The sequence below is a fragment of the Thermothelomyces heterothallicus genome, assembly GCF_042370625.1.
Source record: "Thermothelomyces heterothallicus CBS 202.75 unplaced genomic scaffold P884_scaffold_1, whole genome shotgun sequence".
Taxonomy (NCBI): Eukaryota; Fungi; Ascomycota; class Sordariomycetes; order Sordariales; family Chaetomiaceae; genus Thermothelomyces; species Thermothelomyces heterothallicus.
Window position 1 is genome coordinate 2,287,963 of NW_027192562.1, and position 18,743 is coordinate 2,306,705.

At 56.6% G+C, this 18,743-nt stretch overlaps 8 protein-coding genes across 8 annotated transcripts; 5 read left to right on the plus strand and 3 right to left on the minus strand.

Moving 5' to 3' along the window:
• Positions 1-168: 168 nt before the first annotated feature.
• Positions 169-1,714, minus strand: P884DRAFT_10879 (uncharacterized protein). Its single transcript, XM_069437063.1, has 3 exons — positions 1,481-1,714; positions 908-1,214; positions 169-834 (listed from the first exon to the last, which is right to left on the minus strand). Exons 1-3 carry the CDS (start codon positions 1,543-1,545, stop codon positions 211-213), a joined length of 996 nt encoding a protein of 331 aa, XP_069301992.1. The 5' UTR covers positions 1,546-1,714; the 3' UTR covers positions 169-210.
• Positions 1,715-2,479: 765 nt separating this feature from the next.
• On the plus strand, positions 2,480-4,105 carry P884DRAFT_215336 (bucentaur or craniofacial development-domain-containing protein). Its single transcript, XM_069439258.1, has 2 exons — positions 2,480-2,869; positions 2,933-4,105. Exons 1-2 carry the CDS (start codon positions 2,532-2,534, stop codon positions 3,603-3,605), a joined length of 1,011 nt encoding a protein of 336 aa, XP_069301993.1. The 5' UTR covers positions 2,480-2,531; the 3' UTR covers positions 3,606-4,105.
• A 262-nt stretch (positions 4,106-4,367) lies between these two features.
• P884DRAFT_253930 (uncharacterized protein) lies at positions 4,368-5,968 on the plus strand. Its single transcript, XM_069440847.1, has 4 exons — positions 4,368-4,505; positions 4,582-4,781; positions 4,919-5,290; positions 5,506-5,968. Exons 1-4 carry the CDS (start codon positions 4,406-4,408, stop codon positions 5,809-5,811), a joined length of 978 nt encoding a protein of 325 aa, XP_069301994.1. The 5' UTR covers positions 4,368-4,405; the 3' UTR covers positions 5,812-5,968.
• P884DRAFT_305520 (uncharacterized protein) lies at positions 5,955-6,569 on the minus strand (the record flags this gene model as incomplete). Its single annotated transcript, XM_069445089.1, has 1 exon — positions 5,955-6,569. One exon carries the CDS (start codon positions 6,567-6,569, stop codon positions 6,060-6,062), a length of 510 nt encoding a protein of 169 aa, XP_069301995.1. The 3' UTR covers positions 5,955-6,059.
• Positions 6,570-6,681: 112 nt separating this feature from the next.
• On the minus strand, positions 6,682-7,579 carry P884DRAFT_234943 (kinase-like domain-containing protein; the record flags this gene model as incomplete). The annotated part of the gene is made up of 4 exons (XM_069439931.1): positions 7,374-7,579; positions 7,128-7,322; positions 7,032-7,078; positions 6,682-6,973 (listed from the first exon to the last, which is right to left on the minus strand). Exons 2-4 carry the CDS (start codon positions 7,296-7,298, stop codon positions 6,682-6,684), a joined length of 510 nt encoding a protein of 169 aa, XP_069301996.1. The 5' UTR covers positions 7,299-7,322; positions 7,374-7,579.
• Positions 7,580-9,812: 2,233 nt separating this feature from the next.
• P884DRAFT_188775 (RNA polymerase I associated factor, A49-like protein) lies at positions 9,813-10,931 on the plus strand (the record flags this gene model as incomplete). The annotated part of the gene is made up of 2 exons (XM_069437384.1): positions 9,813-10,028; positions 10,089-10,931. The coding sequence occupies 2 exons, from the start codon at positions 9,813-9,815 to the stop codon at positions 10,929-10,931; spliced, it is 1,059 nt and encodes a 352-aa protein (XP_069301997.1).
• Positions 10,932-11,997: 1,066 nt separating this feature from the next.
• On the plus strand, positions 11,998-12,489 carry P884DRAFT_10934 (uncharacterized protein). Its single transcript, XM_069437072.1, has 2 exons — positions 11,998-12,337; positions 12,442-12,489. Exon 1 carries the CDS (start codon positions 12,073-12,075, stop codon positions 12,292-12,294), a length of 222 nt encoding a protein of 73 aa, XP_069301998.1. The 5' UTR covers positions 11,998-12,072; the 3' UTR covers positions 12,295-12,337; positions 12,442-12,489.
• Positions 12,490-12,579: 90 nt separating this feature from the next.
• On the plus strand, positions 12,580-18,094 carry P884DRAFT_190923 (uncharacterized protein; the record flags this gene model as incomplete). The annotated part of the gene is made up of 3 exons (XM_069437551.1): positions 12,580-15,561; positions 15,614-15,886; positions 15,941-18,094. The coding sequence occupies 3 exons, from the start codon at positions 12,580-12,582 to the stop codon at positions 18,092-18,094; spliced, it is 5,409 nt and encodes a 1,802-aa protein (XP_069301999.1).
• Positions 18,095-18,743: the final 649 nt, after the last annotated feature.

The following is an 18,743-nucleotide window of genomic DNA, read 5'->3' on the forward strand; positions in this document are numbered from 1 at the left end:
CTCCTCCTCCTCTTCCTCCTCCTCCTCCTCCTCCCCCTCCTCTTCTTCTTCTTCTTCTTCTCTTCTCTTTTCTTTTCTTTTCAACTTCTCTACGGCTCTTCTTGAGGAGAGATTATCATTTCAATAATTACACACTATCTGGCAATTTAGACATTCTACGTCGTCAAAAGTACTCTCTATCTTGCTTGACATGGTACCCAATTCTCGATTTTAGGCCGCCGCGCTGACAGTTTGCTGTCCCTCCTTCGCCTGCTGTGCTTTCTTGGCCTCCAGCTCGGCGAGCCTCTTCAGCTCCTCCTGTTTCATCTGCTCCTGTATCCGCACACGCTCCGGGACTCTGGCCTCCCTCGGCCCCGTGGCCTTCCACCCGGGCAGCCTGTCCTTGCCCAGCGCGCGGAGGGTGACCTGCTCGACCAGGCTGTAGTTGCCGTCCTCGCGGTCGAAGCAGTGCTCCGTCTTGAGCGACACGGCCGGGTTGGTGATGATGCGTACCCTGCGCAGAGCGTTGCTCGACGGCGCGTGCAGCATCAGCGGGTGCATCAGGTACACGTCGCCGACCTGGCCCGTGGCCTCGACGAAGTTGCTGCAGCTCTTGGCCACGTTTCGGAAGAAGCTCAGGTCCTCGTGCTGCCCCTTCTCAAACCCCGGTTCCCCCCGTGGCGTCATACGCGGCGACACGCCCTCCGGGTGGTCGTAGAGGTGCTTCGCGATCTTGGGGATCGCTTCGGGGCAGATGATGGTCCCGCCGCCATTAGGCACGATGTCCGTGAAGAGCGGTGTCACGAGCAGCGCCTGCTCGCGGCTGTCGAGGTAGTGGACGAAGAAGTCGCCATCCTGTGCGGTAATGTCAGTTACGATTCAGCTCTGTCCAAGGGAGAAGGACGGAAGCCGCCAGGGACCGACATACCACATGCCAGTCAGGAAGGTCTTGTGGCGGGATGGGCTTGCCACCGTGTTTCGCGTCCCCGAGGTTGACAATCAACGAGTCCCGCCACTCCCTGGAGGCCGGGTCGATGCGGTCCTCGCCGCCGCACAACTCGCAGATGGCCGCCCAGGCGCGCGGCGCAAAGACGGCGGGGTCAAACTTCCTGTGGCCGGGCATGTTGGTGCGCAGGCGCGTCCAGGTGGACTGGTCGTTTGGATCCATGCCCAGGCGAGTCCACATATTGGCGGTAACATCTTCGGCTTGCTCTCTGGTGAAAGCGTTGGAGATCCTGCGGAGGAGGTTAGACGGCTAGACTTGGACAGGACGGTAGATGGGTCCGTCAGGAAAAGAACCAGGCTAGTTGAGAAGGGATATATGCCATCCTGCCGTGTGCGTGTACACAATACAACACCAGCGGAAACATGGGCAGGGCAACGTTTGGGTTGGTGACGGGGATGTCGAGGTAAGGGTCAGGCACCCAATTAACTAAGGTAGGTACCCGGTAAGGAAGGTATGGATGGAAGCATAGAAGTCTGGTACCGAGAATTCACTTACTTTATCCACCCGTGGGTAAGGAAGTGCTCCTTCTCCTCGGGGGTAAGAACCGATGTGGACGGCATGGTCTTGATGATTTCGAAATTCAACGCAGATTGACAGCGGCAAAAAGGACAAGGTAATTATGGATTTTGTTATCGCCTGCTCTCTTGTTATCTCTCCGGCCTTGGCTCGTTTGCTCCAGTTTGCCGCATCGCGGCCCCTTTTATAGACGTCCGGTGCCTCCGACTCGGGCCTTGATCGGGCGTCGACCGGGTTTCCAAAGCACACCTCGTGATCGCCGTTCGTCTGTGTAAAACACACGCCCATCCTATCTCCGAGGTGCGGGGGAAGCAGTTCTGGTTTAACCAGCGGCATCCCATTGGACATCGGAAGGGCTTCCCGGGGATAACGGCGCCGTGGGCTCATTCCCACGAGTGATAGCGGGTCGCTCTGGACCCGTCAGCCCGGTTGCCAGGCTCCGGAGGAACACCCGGGGGTGAGCCGTGGGTAAATTGATTTGAACCGAGTCCGGGATCCTGGGTGTCGCACCGGTACATACTGTGTAGTGTAGCGTACATGTAGTGTGCAAATATGGGCTAGTCTTGATCGAGTGTGACTCTTTGAGACTGGGTCTGGCGCTCGTAGGCGGGTCACACAAAAGTTCCCCAAAAAAAGAGCAAGCAAACTGGCCTACTTGAGTAGACCCTTATCCTAAATTTGTTGTTCCTGGGCACGCCCCGCTGGGTCTAAGTTCTGGCCGGCATGCCCACGCCCCTCCAGCCCATCCCTCAGATCTCCACGCGACTGACGCCATGGCCCTCAAGCTTGTCGCGAAGAACCCCGTTCTCCCTGTTCCTAGAATTGCTGCGCCGAGCACGCGGAGCCGAGAGCGGAGGCGGGGCGGTGGAGTGGAGCAAGTGGGCCGGTCCACCTGTCATCCGACACTAATCCCACCTGTTTTTCCGGGCGCCTTCAGTGCTTCCAAAAGTTCCATTTCGGCTAACCGTAACCGTCTCCGGACTTCTAAGCCTCTCGATGACCTCACACCGAACAGCCCCACGCGTCGAAAATGTCCACAGATCCAATACCCGATGATGAAGATTACGTATCAGAAGAGGACTCCGATTTCGCTCCCGACGATGCGCCGGCAGAGGAATCCTGTGTGTCAGACGACGACGACGACGACGAGCCGGCCGACGCCGAGCAGCCAATCCCGGCAAAGAGGAAACGAGAGGGAGGCGATGACGCAGCGGAAGATGCCGGGTTTGAGAACTCGGGAGACGAGGCAATAATCGAAAAGGGGAAGAAGCGACTGAAGAAATCCAAGAAGCAAGATGACGAGGAGGCGGATGAGGACGAAGGAGGCGAAGGGGGGTTGGTCAAGACGCGCCGGATGCGCGCGGCCGAGTATGCACGCCCATGCCAGCTCTACGTTTCACGGGAGTCGGTTGACTGACCGTCTTGCAATAGGAAGGCCGAGAAACGGACGGCAGTCGCAAGTGGGCCGGTCACAATCGACGTAGACGCGCTATGGGCGCAGATGATCAGCGAGCCAGTCGTCGGCCGGAGGTCACTGGAAACAGCAGCTGTCGCGCAGCCAAGAGCGGACGGGAACAAACCATCTTCACAACCCCAGTCGACACCAAGTAAGCCTGACGAATCCGACCTCATCCGCATCAAGCGAACCTACAACTTTGCCGGCAAAGTCCACACAGAAGAGAAGCTCGTCCCTCGAGACTCAGCCGAGGCAAAGCTCTACCTGGCTGAGAAAGGCGCGGACGCAGCGTCCACAGATGACAACCCGGCCGCAACGCAGAAACGCATGCCCCGGAAAGCCTTCCGCTCCGTTTTTGAGCCCATCGCAGCCGAGAACCTCTCTCAGCGGTCAGATCTCAACCTGGCCATGTCTGAGCGCCTAAAGGCTCGCGAGCGGGCCAAGGAGGCCGAGGCCAAGAAATTGAACACGGTAGAAAAGAGCAGGATGGACTGGGCCGGGTTCGTGGATCGAGAAGGCATCAAGGATGAACTGGAACTGGCCGGCAAGTCGAAGCACTCGTTTGCCGCGAGGCAAGAGTTCTTGGCGAGGAGTGAGGCGATTCGAGAGGAGGAGGCGAGGAGGTTGCGGATGGCTGGAAGGGCATGATGTTTGCCATGTGGCGTATACGATTCACGGAACCGGATGGTTTGGGATGGCGCTGGAATGGATACCCCGCTGGCTTTAGGATTTACAATTCCTCACGAATGCGTTCACAGCCGGCTCTCTTGCGCAACTTAACGCACAAGAGCTATCTGGCAAGCCTTAAACGGGCTGGACCCTTGGCTGGTATACTACTGCTGCTGGAGGCTTAGTTGGCCGGACTATGCATACAACAGATCCGCGGTAGACGGGGAGATACCGGAAGCAAAATTTTAGATCGCTTTATGGAAGGCTTTCACTTGATCGCCATGGCCACGGTAGCTCGCCTGTATAACGATCCAACAATCGCTCCAACTTGGGATGAGAGCGTGCCAATATCTTCCGTCACTCTCACTCCGGAACCTCCCAGGCAGAAGATCAACACCTCGGGATGTCAGCAATGTATCCTCAATGACGGCATTGCCCGTGCCTAAACTCTGCAAGCATTCTCGCCGAATCAGATACGCAAATTGGCATTGTTTGGCACAGCTCTTACGTCTTACACTTCCCATCTGTATTCCGCTTACACTGGATGTCGAGGGGTCTGAGAGCAGTTCCGCGCGGCGTGATCAGTAATCGACACGACCCACTTCTCTCCGAGTCCCTCGGCCGGAGTTGCCCCACTGGGTCGGAGCCAAGCAGCCGGACCAGCAATCAATGTATAAATGCCGTGCTTCTACTCGGTAGCTACTTCCTACTCTACCGATTGAACGTGCCATAAGCGAATTACACACCGACCCCTTCCCACTTCACTGACACAGCAGATCATGTCATCAATCAATGCTCGCCAAGTAGCCCTGGTGGTGGGGGCATCACGGGGCATCGGCCGCCAGATCGCCATTGACCTGGCCAAAGAAGGCTACGCCGGTACGCAGCAGCGCAATCCCCGTTCCGCCCACTGATGCCGCCCAAGAAGCCAGCAACACCTGACCGTTCTGAAAAGTCGTCGTCGCCGCCAAATCCACCACGGCCGAAGCCGACCTCGCCAAGCTCTCCCCGTTTCCCCCAAACCCCAATTCACCCCAATCCACCATCACCACCGTTGCCCGCGAGATCACCCTCGCCGGCGGCGAGGCCACCGCCATCCCGGTCGACACGACCAAGTATGAAAGCATTCAGGAACTCATCGCCAAGACGATTCAGGCAAGTAGTCTGCGCATCTCCCTTGAACCCCACCCACCCTCGCCTCTGCTCGTGAACCGGAGTGATGATGCAAAACGAACAACATCAAGGAGAGATAATAATATTTCCACCAACACAATCTAACCGCTACACACCAGGTCTACTCCCGCCTCGACGTGCTCGTTTACAACTCGGGCGCCATCTGGTGGGGCCCCGTCGCCACCACGCCGATGAAGCGCTTCCAGCTGATGCAGCGCGTCAACATCGAGGGGCTGTACGGCGTCGTGCAGGAGGCCCTGCCGCACCTGAAAGCGCGGGCCGGGGGGAGCGCGGAGAGCGCGGGCGAGAGGCGAGGGCCCAGGATCGTTGTCGTCTGTCCGCCCATCTACAGCCGCTTCTTCCGGGGCAAGACGGCCTATGCTATCGGCAAGGTCGGCATGAGCGTGTTGGTGAAGGGTCTGGGGATGGACTTCGAAAGGGAAGGGTTGGTTGAGCAAGGGTTGGGAATCACGGGGCTGTGGCCTGCTGTGGTCAGTGTTCCCCTCGCTTTCTTTCTTCTCGCTGGCCCCCCCCCCCTTTTTTTTTTTTTTTTTTTACTTTGGGTGATTTCATTACTAGACAGAACTCCTGGTTGTGGAAGGATGCCGAGAGAAGCGAATCGGGTGGTATTGGGGAATGTAGAAAGAAGTGCGCGACGGCCCGTGGAGTAAGAGGCAAGGGCTAACCAGTTCCTTGCACCCTCTAGGCGATCGAGTCGGCCGCAACAGAGCAGTTCACCAGCAAAGACCCGTCCTATGCCAAGGACCTCCGTAAACCAACCATCTTCTCAGATGCCATCCTGGCCATGCTGCGAGTTCCGGCGGCCGTGGTGAACGGCCAGCTTGAACTGGACGAGGATTTCCTCCGAAAACAGGCTGGCATCACCGACTTCTCCAAGTATTCCGTCGTCCCAGGAGCGACACCGCGGCGCATCATGCCTGCGGAACTACCTGACCTGACGGTAAAAGAGCAAGATGATGAGGGGATGAGAGTGGATAGCTCAAGGCTCTGATCCTTATAGATTCCTCTGTTTTGGCGCCGAATCATCAGCCGAACCGTTCTTTTCCGAGCAATGTACATACATCGCGGAACCAAGCTAGAAGCATCGTCCTAAGAGGCAAGCAAACCGTTGTCTCGATACTCTTAATCCTTTAACCAGTCCTCATGACAGAAGAGCAGCAATGCACAATATGCATGGGCCACCTCAGCCCCTTGGGTTGGACACCATGTGCTTCCCATTCTGGTCAAAATCCTCTCTGGTCACAAAGCCGTCGAGGCTCCTCCGCCATGTGCTCGCATGCTTTCGTCATCCTTTTCGTCTTCCTTACGAACGTCTTCCCCGGGTAGCACAGCGGTCATGAAGTGCGGTGAAACTTCGTTGTTATTCCCCTCCTCGACGCGATTCGGGTGGTCGCGACAGTCTCGGCCGCATACCTTGTTGGTGAGATTCTCAATTACCGGATATTTGACTCGTTGGGGCCTCCACGAGAGAACATTGGCAGCCTCCAACCGCTTGAACGTCCTCCTGTCGCTTGCCGGGCTCTGTAGCCAGTCGTGATAGAATGCCTGGCGCGCCGTTGGCCTCTTGCCGCTGTCGTAGGCTAGGCACCCGCAAATGAAGCGTTGGGCGGCGTCGGATATCCTGCCTCGGGGCTGAAGGGAAGTGAATATCAGCCTTAGATACCTGTCGACATCCCTCTGGTTTCTGAAGACGGTCGAGTCAAGGTTTGGAAGTTCTTGGTACCCTAGAAATAGTTGTAACGTGAGCATGCCGATTGCCCAAATGTCTACTGATAGATCGTGTCCTTGACCTGGAACAGCGCACTCGCTGATGATGATCAGACTCCCACCGTTCGGAAAGGACACTTGCGGCTGAGGATACTCACGGCGGCCGATAGAACCGTGTTCCGACAGTAGATTTCAGCCTCCCAAAGCCGCAGATTCCCGAGTCTCCGAAGTCTGAAAGCATGATGCGATAGGGGGCCTGGGGAGTTACGCCGCAAAGAATATTCTCCGGCTTGATATCGCGGTGGGCGACGCCTTTACTGTGAATGTAGGCAACCCCTCTGAGAACCTGACGAATAATCGATCGGATCACCCACTCTCCCAGCGTTTGATACCGTAGAAGAAGGGAGAACAGGTCGCCTCCGGTTGCTAGTTCAGTGATGACGTATCTACCGGAAGTCAGTGTTCGGATCGGAATCGCGGCCTCGCAATTGCCGAAAGGCTTACATTGTCTGCTCCGTCTCAAACGCGGCTCTGATGGCGAGAATGTTTGGCTGGATGGTCAGACGAAATCACCAAAGCAGTGTCTGGATGTAACCATACATGATCCAGGGTGCTCAGCAAGCTCGCCTCTTGGCGAATCCTCTCCACTTCTTTCGATGTTCGTGAGTGCCTGCCAATGTCGTGGACCTTACAGACGACATGTTTCCCGGTCTCGAGCTCGGTAGCCAGGAAGACCACGGCATGACCGCCATTACCAATCGTCCGATCCATGACGACGTACCGGTCTTTAAAGAGCTGTAGGTGTCAGACACAGGCGCCAAAGGTTTGTTGAGAAACGCATCGTACCTCAGTCTCCTGCCTCTGGACGAGGCTAAGGGTGTACGAAGGCTGAATGTTTAGCAAAACGCTGTACGTAAGCCTCAAATGTGGGTGCGGTCCAATGGTAATGATGTCTCCATCGTCCAGCAACTTTGAAGGCGAGAGCCTCGCTCCTTTCCCAATAATTTGCCCGTTCACCGCCGTCCCGTTTGAAGAGCCCCGATCGCGCACGAACACGAGCGGTGGGTGTATGTTCTCTTCGTCCATGACGATGGAAAATATCTCTAGCTGACATCTGGAAACCACCGGGTCTGCAAATGCGACATGGTTTCTGACTTCGTCCCTGCCAACCAATACTGTCTCATTTGGGAAGACTAAAAAATGACCTGAACTCAGCGTTAGAGATCCAGCCGAAACGCAAACCGGCGTTGGTGGTGTGGCGGGTGAGAGTCAAGGCCTGGCTACGGCGACAAATTTCCTACCTGTACTTGCGGGATCTTGATTTCTGTTCTCCCATGTCACTTTTCCTATTGCCATCGACGACATAGGCCTGGCACTTGACATTTCAGCTGGGCAAAGGGAAGTGGCGTTTATGTTGGATGTTAAACCTCAGCTTGCCATTGAGCAATCAGCAATTCTAACCTCGGGCTACGAATATTTCTCAGTTACTTCAGTGCGAATATAGTGAACCTCAGGCATTCTCAAGTAGAGCGAAAATGAATTCAGATCTTGGAGCTAGTTACTCAGGAAGGAGCGCTGTCAATTGCATACTGATTGAGCTTGCCCTCTGCGAGTGTAATCCAGACTTGCAATTCTGAGCCAATACGGGAAGTCGCAGGGACCCACATCAGACGCCAGGAAACCTGAGAAGCTTGGGCCACAGCGAGAGCAGGTGCGGATTACCACGTGACACGATTACCCCACAGGGCTAGTTGCCCTCTGCCCTAGTTTAAGTCTACTTCCCCTCCCCAAAATCGACCCTCGTTCTTTTTCTACAACCATCAACGCAAAATCTCATCACGAAGTTACATGTAGGTGCCGCCTCAACAACAACAGAAATATTAATTGCCTCCTACTGACTCCAGAGCAGTCAAGATGAGAGCGAAGTGGAGAAAGAAGCGCGTTCGCCGCCTCAAGCGCAAGAGAAGAAAGATGAGGGCGCGGTCGTAAGTTTTGCCACACCACCTGCGAGGCTTGCCGAGTTGGCACTGACGGCTCCCTAGCAAATAAACGCCCAACGCCACTCGACCTCAACCAGTCCCCGACATCAAATTGGTCACCCAGTGGGTTGAGCATTGCGACCGCGCCGACGGTCGCATCGAAGCTCGCCACTGTCTGACGCCGTCCGTCGCCATGCGACCCAAGAAGTCTCGGCATCACGAGCGCTTTCAACAACGATGTCTTCTTTTCACGGCAAGGCACCTCGTCAATTTGCTGGGCCGCAAGGTACGGAACGGTTCGGTGGTATCATGAGTTATGGAAATGATTGGTTGCCCGTCAATGAAGGTTGAGCTGGAAACAGGCGTTTACCGGGACTCGGGCAAGCTGTGCCTCGATAGGAATGCGAATCCTGAATCATGATTTGCAGGAATTGATGATGCTTGGCTTCGAGTTCATTGTGCAGATCGTGCTCCGACCATTGTCAATGTGTGATTTGTGTGCCACAGGCGCTGCATGCTCCAGTTGTTATGTTTTGGGGGGTCAGTAGTTTGTGTCTATGGCTCTACGGAGTATTGATTTTGGGTTTAGAACTTGATGTCATCAAACGTAGGTCTAGGTCACGACTGCGAGGCCCGAGTGCCAGCATATTCTGAAATTGTTAAAACCGAGGTATCCAACACTTCCCGGTATTTGACAGCTTATTGTGCAACACCGAATCTGGTATTATTAACCTTTGTAACGCAGCTATATCGAATTTGCGTTCTTGGTGTGCACCTTATTCTGGAGCAACGGTGAAAGTGGTGGGTAGTAAGCACAGTGAAGGAAGGCGGTAAGGCGTACTGAGCGGGTCCAAACGCCGGCAGAAAAAAAAGTCGCCAGGAACAAGTCCTTCGCAGCCGAAAGCTGGCGCGCGGGGAGGAAACCCGCGATTTTTAGGGCGGCCATTTCCGAAAACCGACCAAGTGAACACAATGCCTGACTCAGCGATGAAGAAGCGTAGGAGGCCGGAGGAGGGGACACCTCAGTCAAAAAAGAAAAAGGTTGAGATTCGAGAGCAAAAGCCGGCCGTCGCCCCCGCCTTCCAGGTCACCAAGTTGCTGAAGCCGCAGGTATCCCCTCCTGTCGTAGGTGAGAGACTCTCTGGCGCCCAAGCTGTCTTTAACAAAATAGCGAAATTCTGACCTGGATGTAGCGCTTACCCCTGGGATTTCTCTCCCCGATTCCTTATCCTTCGATGCCTACGAAAAGGATGCAAACCCGACCGCCAAGAGGCGAAAGAGTGGTGGCCTGCCCCCGCCCTCCGAGATGGCGTTGCACTCCTCGGCGCACAGGACAGTAGACTACACTGCGCGAGAAGAGCGGTCGAAGAGCGTGGATACTGTTCTCAATCACTTTCTCGCGGTCATCGACCCACGGACCGGAGAGGTGGAAGTCGTTCAGGCGAAGAAGATGGTTGTTCGAGGGACCGTCCGGTCGAAACAAGCGCCGAGTGAAGCGATGCAGGTGTCTAGTTCTAGACCGGTATGGCTAGAGCTTTTGCAACGTCTTTGGCGATGGGCTTGGCGCTGACCAACTTTACAGACTCATTCAGAGATGAGGATGGAGCTGGGCGAGACGTTCGGGACGAAGAAGGCGAAGAAGGCCATTCAGGCTGTTGCAGAAAACGCAATGCTCGCCGCCAAGTCGCGTGGCAAGCTGGGTGAAGACGACCGGGCCCTTGTGGACACCATCCGAGACTCCAGCCAGCACATGGCCACGCGAGAAGAGCTCCAGGCTGCTGTCGACATGGCGCGGCCGGTGCCCCGCGGCAACTTTGACGCAGATGAGATTCAGGACGTCTACGTGCCTGCGCAGATTATTGGCGCCGAGGTGCTCAATGCGGTACCAGTCATGGATTGGCAAGAAAAGGTCAGGAAACTGGAGCCGGTGCAAGTCCCTGCTCGCTTCGTTGCTCATCGCATCGTCCGTGTCGCCGGCAATGAGGATGATGTGCAGAGGTTGAAGCTCCTTCGCTACCTTCTCTGGGTTATCACTTTCTGGTCGATAACCAGACAAGGGAGAGAGCGTGGCACACGGAGTATAGCAAGGAGAGACGACTTGCGGGAGGCTCTGGCGCCGGCGCCCGAGGTCGTGATCGAGAACATCCGGCGCAAGTTCTCAGACAACGGGGTGATGCGCAAGACGCACATCGACCTGCTGATGACACATTGTTGCGTTTTTGCCAGTATCATCGACAATTTCGAGGTCAATACGCTTGATCTTCGGGAGGATCTAAAGCTCGAGCAGAAGCAGCTCAACCAATACTTCATGGAGATTGGGGCCCGAATCAAGCAGACCAAGTCTGGGGACAAGGTCAACCACATCGCCAAGCTTGCGTTGCCGCTACAGTTTCCTAAGATGCGGCAGCCAGCGAAGAGGAGATGAAGCGGGTCTGGCTTTGCAGTGCCTCGGGAAAAGGGTATATTTCACGAGCGAGGCTTGTTGACGGTACGGGTTCGTGTTTGGTGCGGGACAAGGCAGCTTCGGCCCCCCAGGGAAAGGGTCTTGGCAGGGTCCCAGTGAATCGGCCCGGAAGCCGCGCACTTACCATCGGCTGCCGGACATGCACTTGAACAGAACTTGACTAGACTAGTTATACGGGCCCTGAGCTTTCATCATCAAGCTTCAGGACCAGAGTAATGAAACAAACTAGCTGGAAAGATTTCGCACACGATGATTGCTTTGTTCCACTTACAAGTAAACTACACATCGACATCGAGGTTTCGCGAACGGCACGGGGCGAGCGGGGGCCGGATGGTTGCAATTTTCTCCGTAGGTCATTTCCCGCGGCCAGCAACCCGCACCTCACACCCCAAAACCAGCGAACCCTGCACCCAAATGGCAACGTCAACTCGGGTTAGCACAGACCACGGCAGGCAGAGGGGACCGCTTTGGCCGATGCCGTAGGGCTGATCCTGATGTCCGGTTGCCGTCGCAAACCCCTGGCAAGCGGCACCGTGAGCCGCATCGACCACGTGGAAACATGGCACTCCACAGGCCGCCGCCGGGCAAATCGCCCACCATGACGCCATCCACATTTCGCGATCCCCACGATCTCGATGCGCTCCTGGCGCGTTTTCCGGATGATACTTGCGACGACATACGTCGAATGCGCCCGTCCTGCGTTTAGGCTGCGGGATTCGTAGAAATAACCGTTGAAAGCGCCGTAGTTCAATACGCTCTATCACGGATCCCATATAAAATTTCCATGCATCGTACTGTAGCAATGGTTCATTTCCTTCCCGACGCGGTCGCGGTGACTGAACTTGTCGGTTGTGAAATGCAGTTTTTGGAGGTGGCTCTTGAGGCGGTTGCTGCCTGCAGGGGCGCATCGGCCCACTTTAATCACCGGTCTGCGCTTCTGATTGGTCGCGTGGCATTGGAACCTGAGGACCACTCGACCAACCGGCCTGCACGAAGCGGGCAGAAACGCGCGACTCTCGCTCCCTCGTCCCCGACACACTCCGTTTCCTCGTGACCACAGAGCAATTGAGACCCGGATTGTTCCTCGTCAAAGAGGACGGGTATGACTTTTTTTTTTATCTGTCGCTCTGGTTCGGCATATTGCTTGTCTGTAGTATTGTCTCATTTTGCCAGCGACATCCTCTGTCGCATCTTCGGCTCACCACTGCAGCATCGATCACGTCTTCTGCGGCTCGCATTGGCAGCTCAGCCGGTGCCCCCGTACGACCCAAGTTTTCCCCTCTTTCGCCAGCAATCCGGTTCCTTGTACCGTCGGCGACCGTAGAGCTTCCTTTTTGGTTCATTTACTCGTTCATCGAGATCGTGGAGTAGGTGCTCCCCTTCCCGTCGATGGTGGTTGAATAGGCGTTGCGGAGCTCTCTCTCACTCTGCCGGGATGGTTTCTGCTCTGCGTTAACACGTTTTTGAATAGCGCTCGTTTGTATCTTGTCACGTCAACACCGCGAAACTTTGGCAACACTGCCTTTGTTTTACCGATTTTACCGATTTGCTCCTGTAGCCAGTCAACCTTGTGGTTCAGTTGCGATAGTGTCAGTTCCCGCCGCTGAAGATGCCTTCGAAACGGAAACGCGATATCCTCGAAGGATTTGACCCGAACAAATCGGACTCAGACGACGAAAACTTTGACCCCACCGAGGAGCGCCCTACAAGTAGACGGAGTGCTAAGAAGTCGCGTTCATCGAAGTCGAAGGGTCGCAGAAAGCGGTCCAACAGATACAGAGGGTCAGACATCGATGATGACGACGAGGAAGTATCCGATAGCGAAGATGAGTCGTTCGGTGAATACGAGGATGAGCAAGATGACGAAGACGAAGATCTTCCCGTGGGTGCGACAGGCAGAAGAATGAGGAGGGCAGCTGTTAAGGCACTTTCCTATAAAGAGAGCAGCGAAGGAGAAGAGGATGAAGACGACGATTCGGCCAAAGATGGCGATGGCGATGAAGAGGAAGCCGAGGAAACATCTCCAAAGAAACCAGCGGGTCGGCCTTCGAGGATCGTGGTTCTGAAGACAAGCCAGTCGGCACGGCAAGCTGCAAAACGTGGAAACGAAGAGCCCGCGCCAAACCCTCCACCGACTCGCCGGACTAGAGCTCGGACGGAGGAAGTAGAGGAGCCTTTCCTGGAGCTTTCGAATTCCGGAAGGCACGCACAACCGGCACGCGCTTCACGGAGCAGAAGCCCGGAAGCTGTGGCTCGGACGACACGCACTACTCGTGGAGGCAAAGGGCTTAAGAACCCACCTCCGATCGAAGAGGCGACCCAGGAAACAGAAACTAAAGAAGATGCCGACCAAGCCATGGAGTCACCGGACGAGCTCGCCCTTACTAAGCGTGAAGACGAGCCGGACAATCAGGACGAAGAGGGCGGTGCGGAACGCGGTGGTGAAGAAGAAGCCGGCATGGAAGACAAGCAAGAAGATCAAGCGGAAGGCGAGGCTCCAGCAGCGGAGGAAGAGGATGACGACGATGCGCCTTACACCAGGCGAACCAGGGCCTCGAGAGCGACTGCCGCTGCGTCGGCGGCGGCCGAGGAGAGTAATGCCGAGCCACCAACTACGCGAGCTGGCGGTCGCCGTCTCCGGCAGAGGTCGGGGCTCCGGAGCAAGAAGGGTACGCAGGAACCGAGCAGCGATTTTGAGCCTGGTGATGAGTCCGGCGAAGGCGACGACTCAGGGTCCGAGGCCTCAAAGAATGGTGATGCTAGTGAAAATGAATCAACTCCGACACCTCGCGGGCGAGGGAGCCGTGCCCGAGGTCGAAGAAGCCGCCGCAAAAAGGATGACTCTGGCGACGAAGATATCGAGCTCGACAGAAACGAGATGGCAGAAGAACTGGAAGAGCTTAGGGAGAGCTCCAGGTCACGCCCTCGTCGCAGTCGCCGCCGATCACCCTCCATCCAATACGAGGAGCCGATCTCTAAGAAACGCCGGACGAAGCCGGTCGACTACAGCATTCCCGCGATCGACCCAGCCGTGCTGGAGGCTGAAGATGACGATGAGCCGGTCGCCACGCCAGCGAGGAACCGTCGATCCGGCAAGGGTGGCAGCAGCTCAGCTTGGGAGCGGACTCTCAACACCACGTATGGGCCGTTTGGCGGCGGCGGCGGACCGGGGTCTCTGCTTGGCGGTCCATGGGGCACCGGAGCGACGGGTGGCGTCGACTCGGACAGCAGTGACGATGAAATGGTGCAGCGTTCCGGCGTTGGCGGCGGTGTCGGCATGACCCCTACAACCGCCGCGCCGGCTGTGGGCTTGTACAACCCGCCCGCCGGTCAAACCCACAACGCCGATGGAGTCGGCGGCATTGGTGGCGGCACGCCGCAGGTCGGCAAGGTCAAGAACCAAAAGGCATTTGCCGACGCTGATCCGCTCGGAGTGGATATGAGTGTCGACTTTAGCAAGGTCGGCGGCTTGCAGAGCCACATCGACCAGCTGAAGGAGATGGTCCAACTGCCGCTACTCTACCCGGAGCTGTTTCTCAAGTTTCACGTCACACCTCCCCGCGGTGTGCTGTTTCATGGTCCTCCAGGAACAGGCAAGACTCTCCTTGCTAGAGCCCTTGCAAATTCCGTCGGTTCCGGTGGCCGCAAGATCAGCTTCTACATGCGGAAGGGAGCGGATGCTCTCAGCAAATGGGTTGGCGAGGCCGAGAAGCAGTTGCGTTTACTGTTTGAGGAAGCGCGGAGGACACAGCCCAGCATCATCTTCTTCGACGAGATCGATGGTCTGGCGCCTGTGCGGTCAAGCAAGCAGGAGCAGATCCATGCCAGTATCGTCTCGACACTTCTGGCGTTGATGGATGGCATGGATGGCCGTGGCCAAGTCATCGTCATTGGCGCGACGAACCGTCCGGACAATATTGACCCTGCGCTCCGTCGACCTGGTCGCTTTGACAGGGAATTTTATTTCCCCCTGCCTGACCTCGAGGCGCGTCGGGCCATCATCGATATCCACACGAAGGACTGGGGTATCTCTGACGAATTCAAGAATAGCCTTGCTGAAAACACCAAAGGCTACGGCGGTGCCGACTTGCGAGCGCTTTGCACTGAAGCTGCCCTGAATGCCATCCAGAGGACGTACCCTCAGATCTACAGCTCCAAGGAGAAGTTGGTTGTCGATCCCGACAAGATCACTATCCATGCCAGCGATTTCATGCTCTCTATTAAGAAGATGATTCCCTCGTCCGAGAGGTCCACCTCGTCGGCTGCTTCGCCGCTGCCGCGCGTTGTTGAGCCTCTGCTGAGGAACCAATACAGGGCTATCTTGAGGGTCCTGGATAATATCCTCCCGCGCCCCAAGAAGACCACGGCGCTCGAAGAAGCCATGTATGAACCCTTCGAGGACGCAGATCACGGATTCGGTAGAGAGGCGATGCATCAAGAGTTTGAGCGGTCCCGCATCTTCCGCCCGCGTCTGCTCATTTCTGGTGTTCCTGGAATGGGCCAAAACTATCTGGCGTCTGCCATCTTGCATCATCTGGAAGGGGTGCATGTGCAAACAATGGACCTGGCTGCTCTGCTGGGCGACGGACGGGTGAGCATCCCTCGCAATGTTGGATACATGCATGACTCTAACAGACCCCCAGCCCATGGAGCAGGTCATCGTCAGTCGGTTCACGGAGGTGAAGCGTCACAAGCCGAGCGTCATCTTCATCCCTGGAGTGGACATATGGTGGAGCAGCCTCACGGAAGCGGCCATAACAACATTTACCACCCTGTTAAGGAGCATTCCGCCTTCCGATCCTATCCTCCTTCTAGGGACAGCAGAATGCCCGCCCGAGCAGTTGGCGCCCGAGATTCTGAAGGAGTTGTTTGGCTTCTCCAAGAAGAACCGGGCCGTTGTCGAGAGACCAGAGCGGGTACGTTGCAAGACTCTCTTGGAGGTGTTGATCTGGGCTAACACATCCCCCCAGGAAAATCGACTCGAATTCTTCGAGAACATCATCAGCCACTTGAAGAAGTCACCAACCGAGTTTCCGGATCCTGCAAGTCGCAAGAAGAGGGTCCTTGAAGATCTCCCGGTTGCGCCTCCTCCCCCGCCACGGACCCTGACCGCGGAAGAGATTAAGGCTCAGCGTAAGGCGGACCTGCGGGCTCTGAACCATCTCAAGATTCGCCTACAACCCATTATGGACCAGATCAACCGCAAATACCGGAAGTTCAGGCAACCAGTGATACCTTTCTCGCAGATTGCGTACCTGTTTGAGGAAGCCGACCCAAATTACGTTCGGCCTGACATCGGCAATGCCGAGAAGAGACCTTACGAGATTGCAAAGGATGCGGAGGGCACGGAGGGCATTCGAGAGACGGCCACGGGCAAATTCTTCTACAATCTCGAGACCACCACTATCGAGGAGCGCCTGGCCAACGGATATTACGCAAGACCAATCGACTTCTACAAGGATATCAACAAGCTGTACCTTGACGCCAAGAACATCGGTGACCGCGACAGGACGCTGAAGGCGAACGAGCTCCGCACCAACGTCGAGGTTGATGTCGACGAGATTGCGCAGGCTCTTGCGGCACAGGGCATGAGGTTTGACGAGATATACGAAAGGCAACTCCAGAGGGCCAGGGAGGCGGAAGAGAAGGCTCGCAAGAAGAAGGCGCTGCAACCGGTTGTCGACATGATCCAGTCGGAGGCTCATGGCGACGTCGATAGCGACTCGCAAGGACCGGTGGGTATTGGGCTTCCCCTGACACAGGGTGTGCGGACGACGACCGCAGCTAGGTTCCGGCCGATCATGAGCCCCGAGTCTAAGGGGCACGGGGCCGCGACCGACTCACATCATCATCTGACAAACGGGACGTCGGGTCCGTCCCAAGCGGATGGAGAGGACGTCCAGATGGGCGGGCTGGATGACGACACTCAACCCACTGGTCCTCGACCAGACCTTGTCTCGCCCCTTCAGTGGCCTCACCTGGGGAGCCGGCTGCCGCTCGGAGACTCGACCAGAGCCACCGCGGGTACTCAGTTCTCGCAGCGCTCGGCAGTTACCTCTATCCCCCCTGGCGTATCGCCGTCTGCCATCCTCAATGAGGCGTCAACCACTAAGACATCAGACTTGTCCGCCAGCCGTGGCGGTAACTGGAGCACGCAGCGCAGCGACACTCAGCGCACCAACGGGGTGGCACACAACCAGGACGAATCATCGCTGCTCCTCGACACCCAGCTCCACACACAGCAGCCGGGTCAGTCTCAGAGCGGCCAGTTCACTGGCCCCCTAAGCCAGTCAAGCTCAAGCGGCAGAGAGTGGCCGCACTCGCAAGCGGATGCCATGGCCAAGGGCATGCTTCAGCCTCGGAATGGAATGGGCATCATGGGCCCGCCGCCGGGAAGCGGTGTGGGGTCCATCCGTGTCCCAGAGGACAACGGTCCCCCTTCCTCCCAGCCGCAACCGCGCAGGCCCTCTGCCGCCAGCCTCGGTAACATCCTCAACGAAGGCAACAGCAGCAACCACGCCTCCCACCTCGGCAGCGGCGCCAGCAACAGCACCGGCCCCGGTGCGCACACCCCCAAGTCCGGCTCCGGTCCTAGCGGCAGCGGCAGCGGCAGCGGCAGCAAAGCGCCCAGCGGCAGCGCCCACGCCTCGGTAGGCCGCGGATCCGGCGCCAACTCGCTCCACCAGTCGGGCTCGACCAACCCATCCCAGCAACCGGTCATCTACGAGGGCAGCCTGTACGAGTTCCTGCAGACGCTGGCGGACCGCACGTCGGGCTGCAGCGTCGAGCAGCTGGAGCAGATCTACCGCGAGCTCATGGACGAGATCTGGAAGACGCGGCACGAGTGGAACCGCATGATGGTGCTCAACCGGCTCATCTCGGTGTTCAACGACACGATCGGGGACATCGAGCTCGTGCAGGGCGCGCTGGTGGATAGCCAGAAGCAAAAGGGGGGTAAGGAGGCGGCCGTCGCGGGGGAGGATGGCGGCGGGGAAGTGCTGGACAGCGTCGAGGGCGCCGTCGGCGTCGGCGGGGTCGGCGGGGTCGGCGGGGTCGAGGGCAGTCAGAGCCAAAGCCAGAGTCAGGGGAACGCGGCGGAGGAGCCGTGGTTCTATCTGAAGTAGTAGTGATGGAACAGAGTGGGTGGGGGTGGGCAAGTGATGTGTTGGCAGTCATGAGTATTCATTATGCGGGTGTTGACCGGCCGCGTTCTTTCTTGTCTTCCCTTTTTTTTTTTTTTTTGTCTATGGTTGGTTGGGAACGGGAAGGCTGGTTGTGTGTGTCTTTACATCTTGTCTCTTCTCGGTATTAGCTTTTTTGTTCAACCCTGTTCGTTAGAGGGGGAAGTGGGTGCCATGATTGCACAACCATGCGATCCTGATTTGGTATAAATAAGTATTCCCATGATTCTTTTTTAGCCTTGTCCTCATGTTGAGCTGAATAATAGGGATGGGATGTGTTGTGGCTTTGTGTCGGCTCCTGCTACAGCTCCCAGGGCTGCAATCGTATACGACACCACAGCGGTATACGCGCCGTGGGCGGCACTCCTGGAACTCTCGTATGGGCCTCAGAAGTGGTGATAAAAGATGCGTTGATTGTTCTCAAGTGCCGGAGGCACTTGGAGGTGTTGTCTAAATACGTGTCGAACCCTGGTCTATCCTCCCGGTTGGTGGGTCAGTCAGATATGAGACAAGATCGTTGCTGCTGCTCTTGAACCATTGATAATTAATATAATTTGGTGTGAACCTAGCCGTATCTTCTTCATATTATATA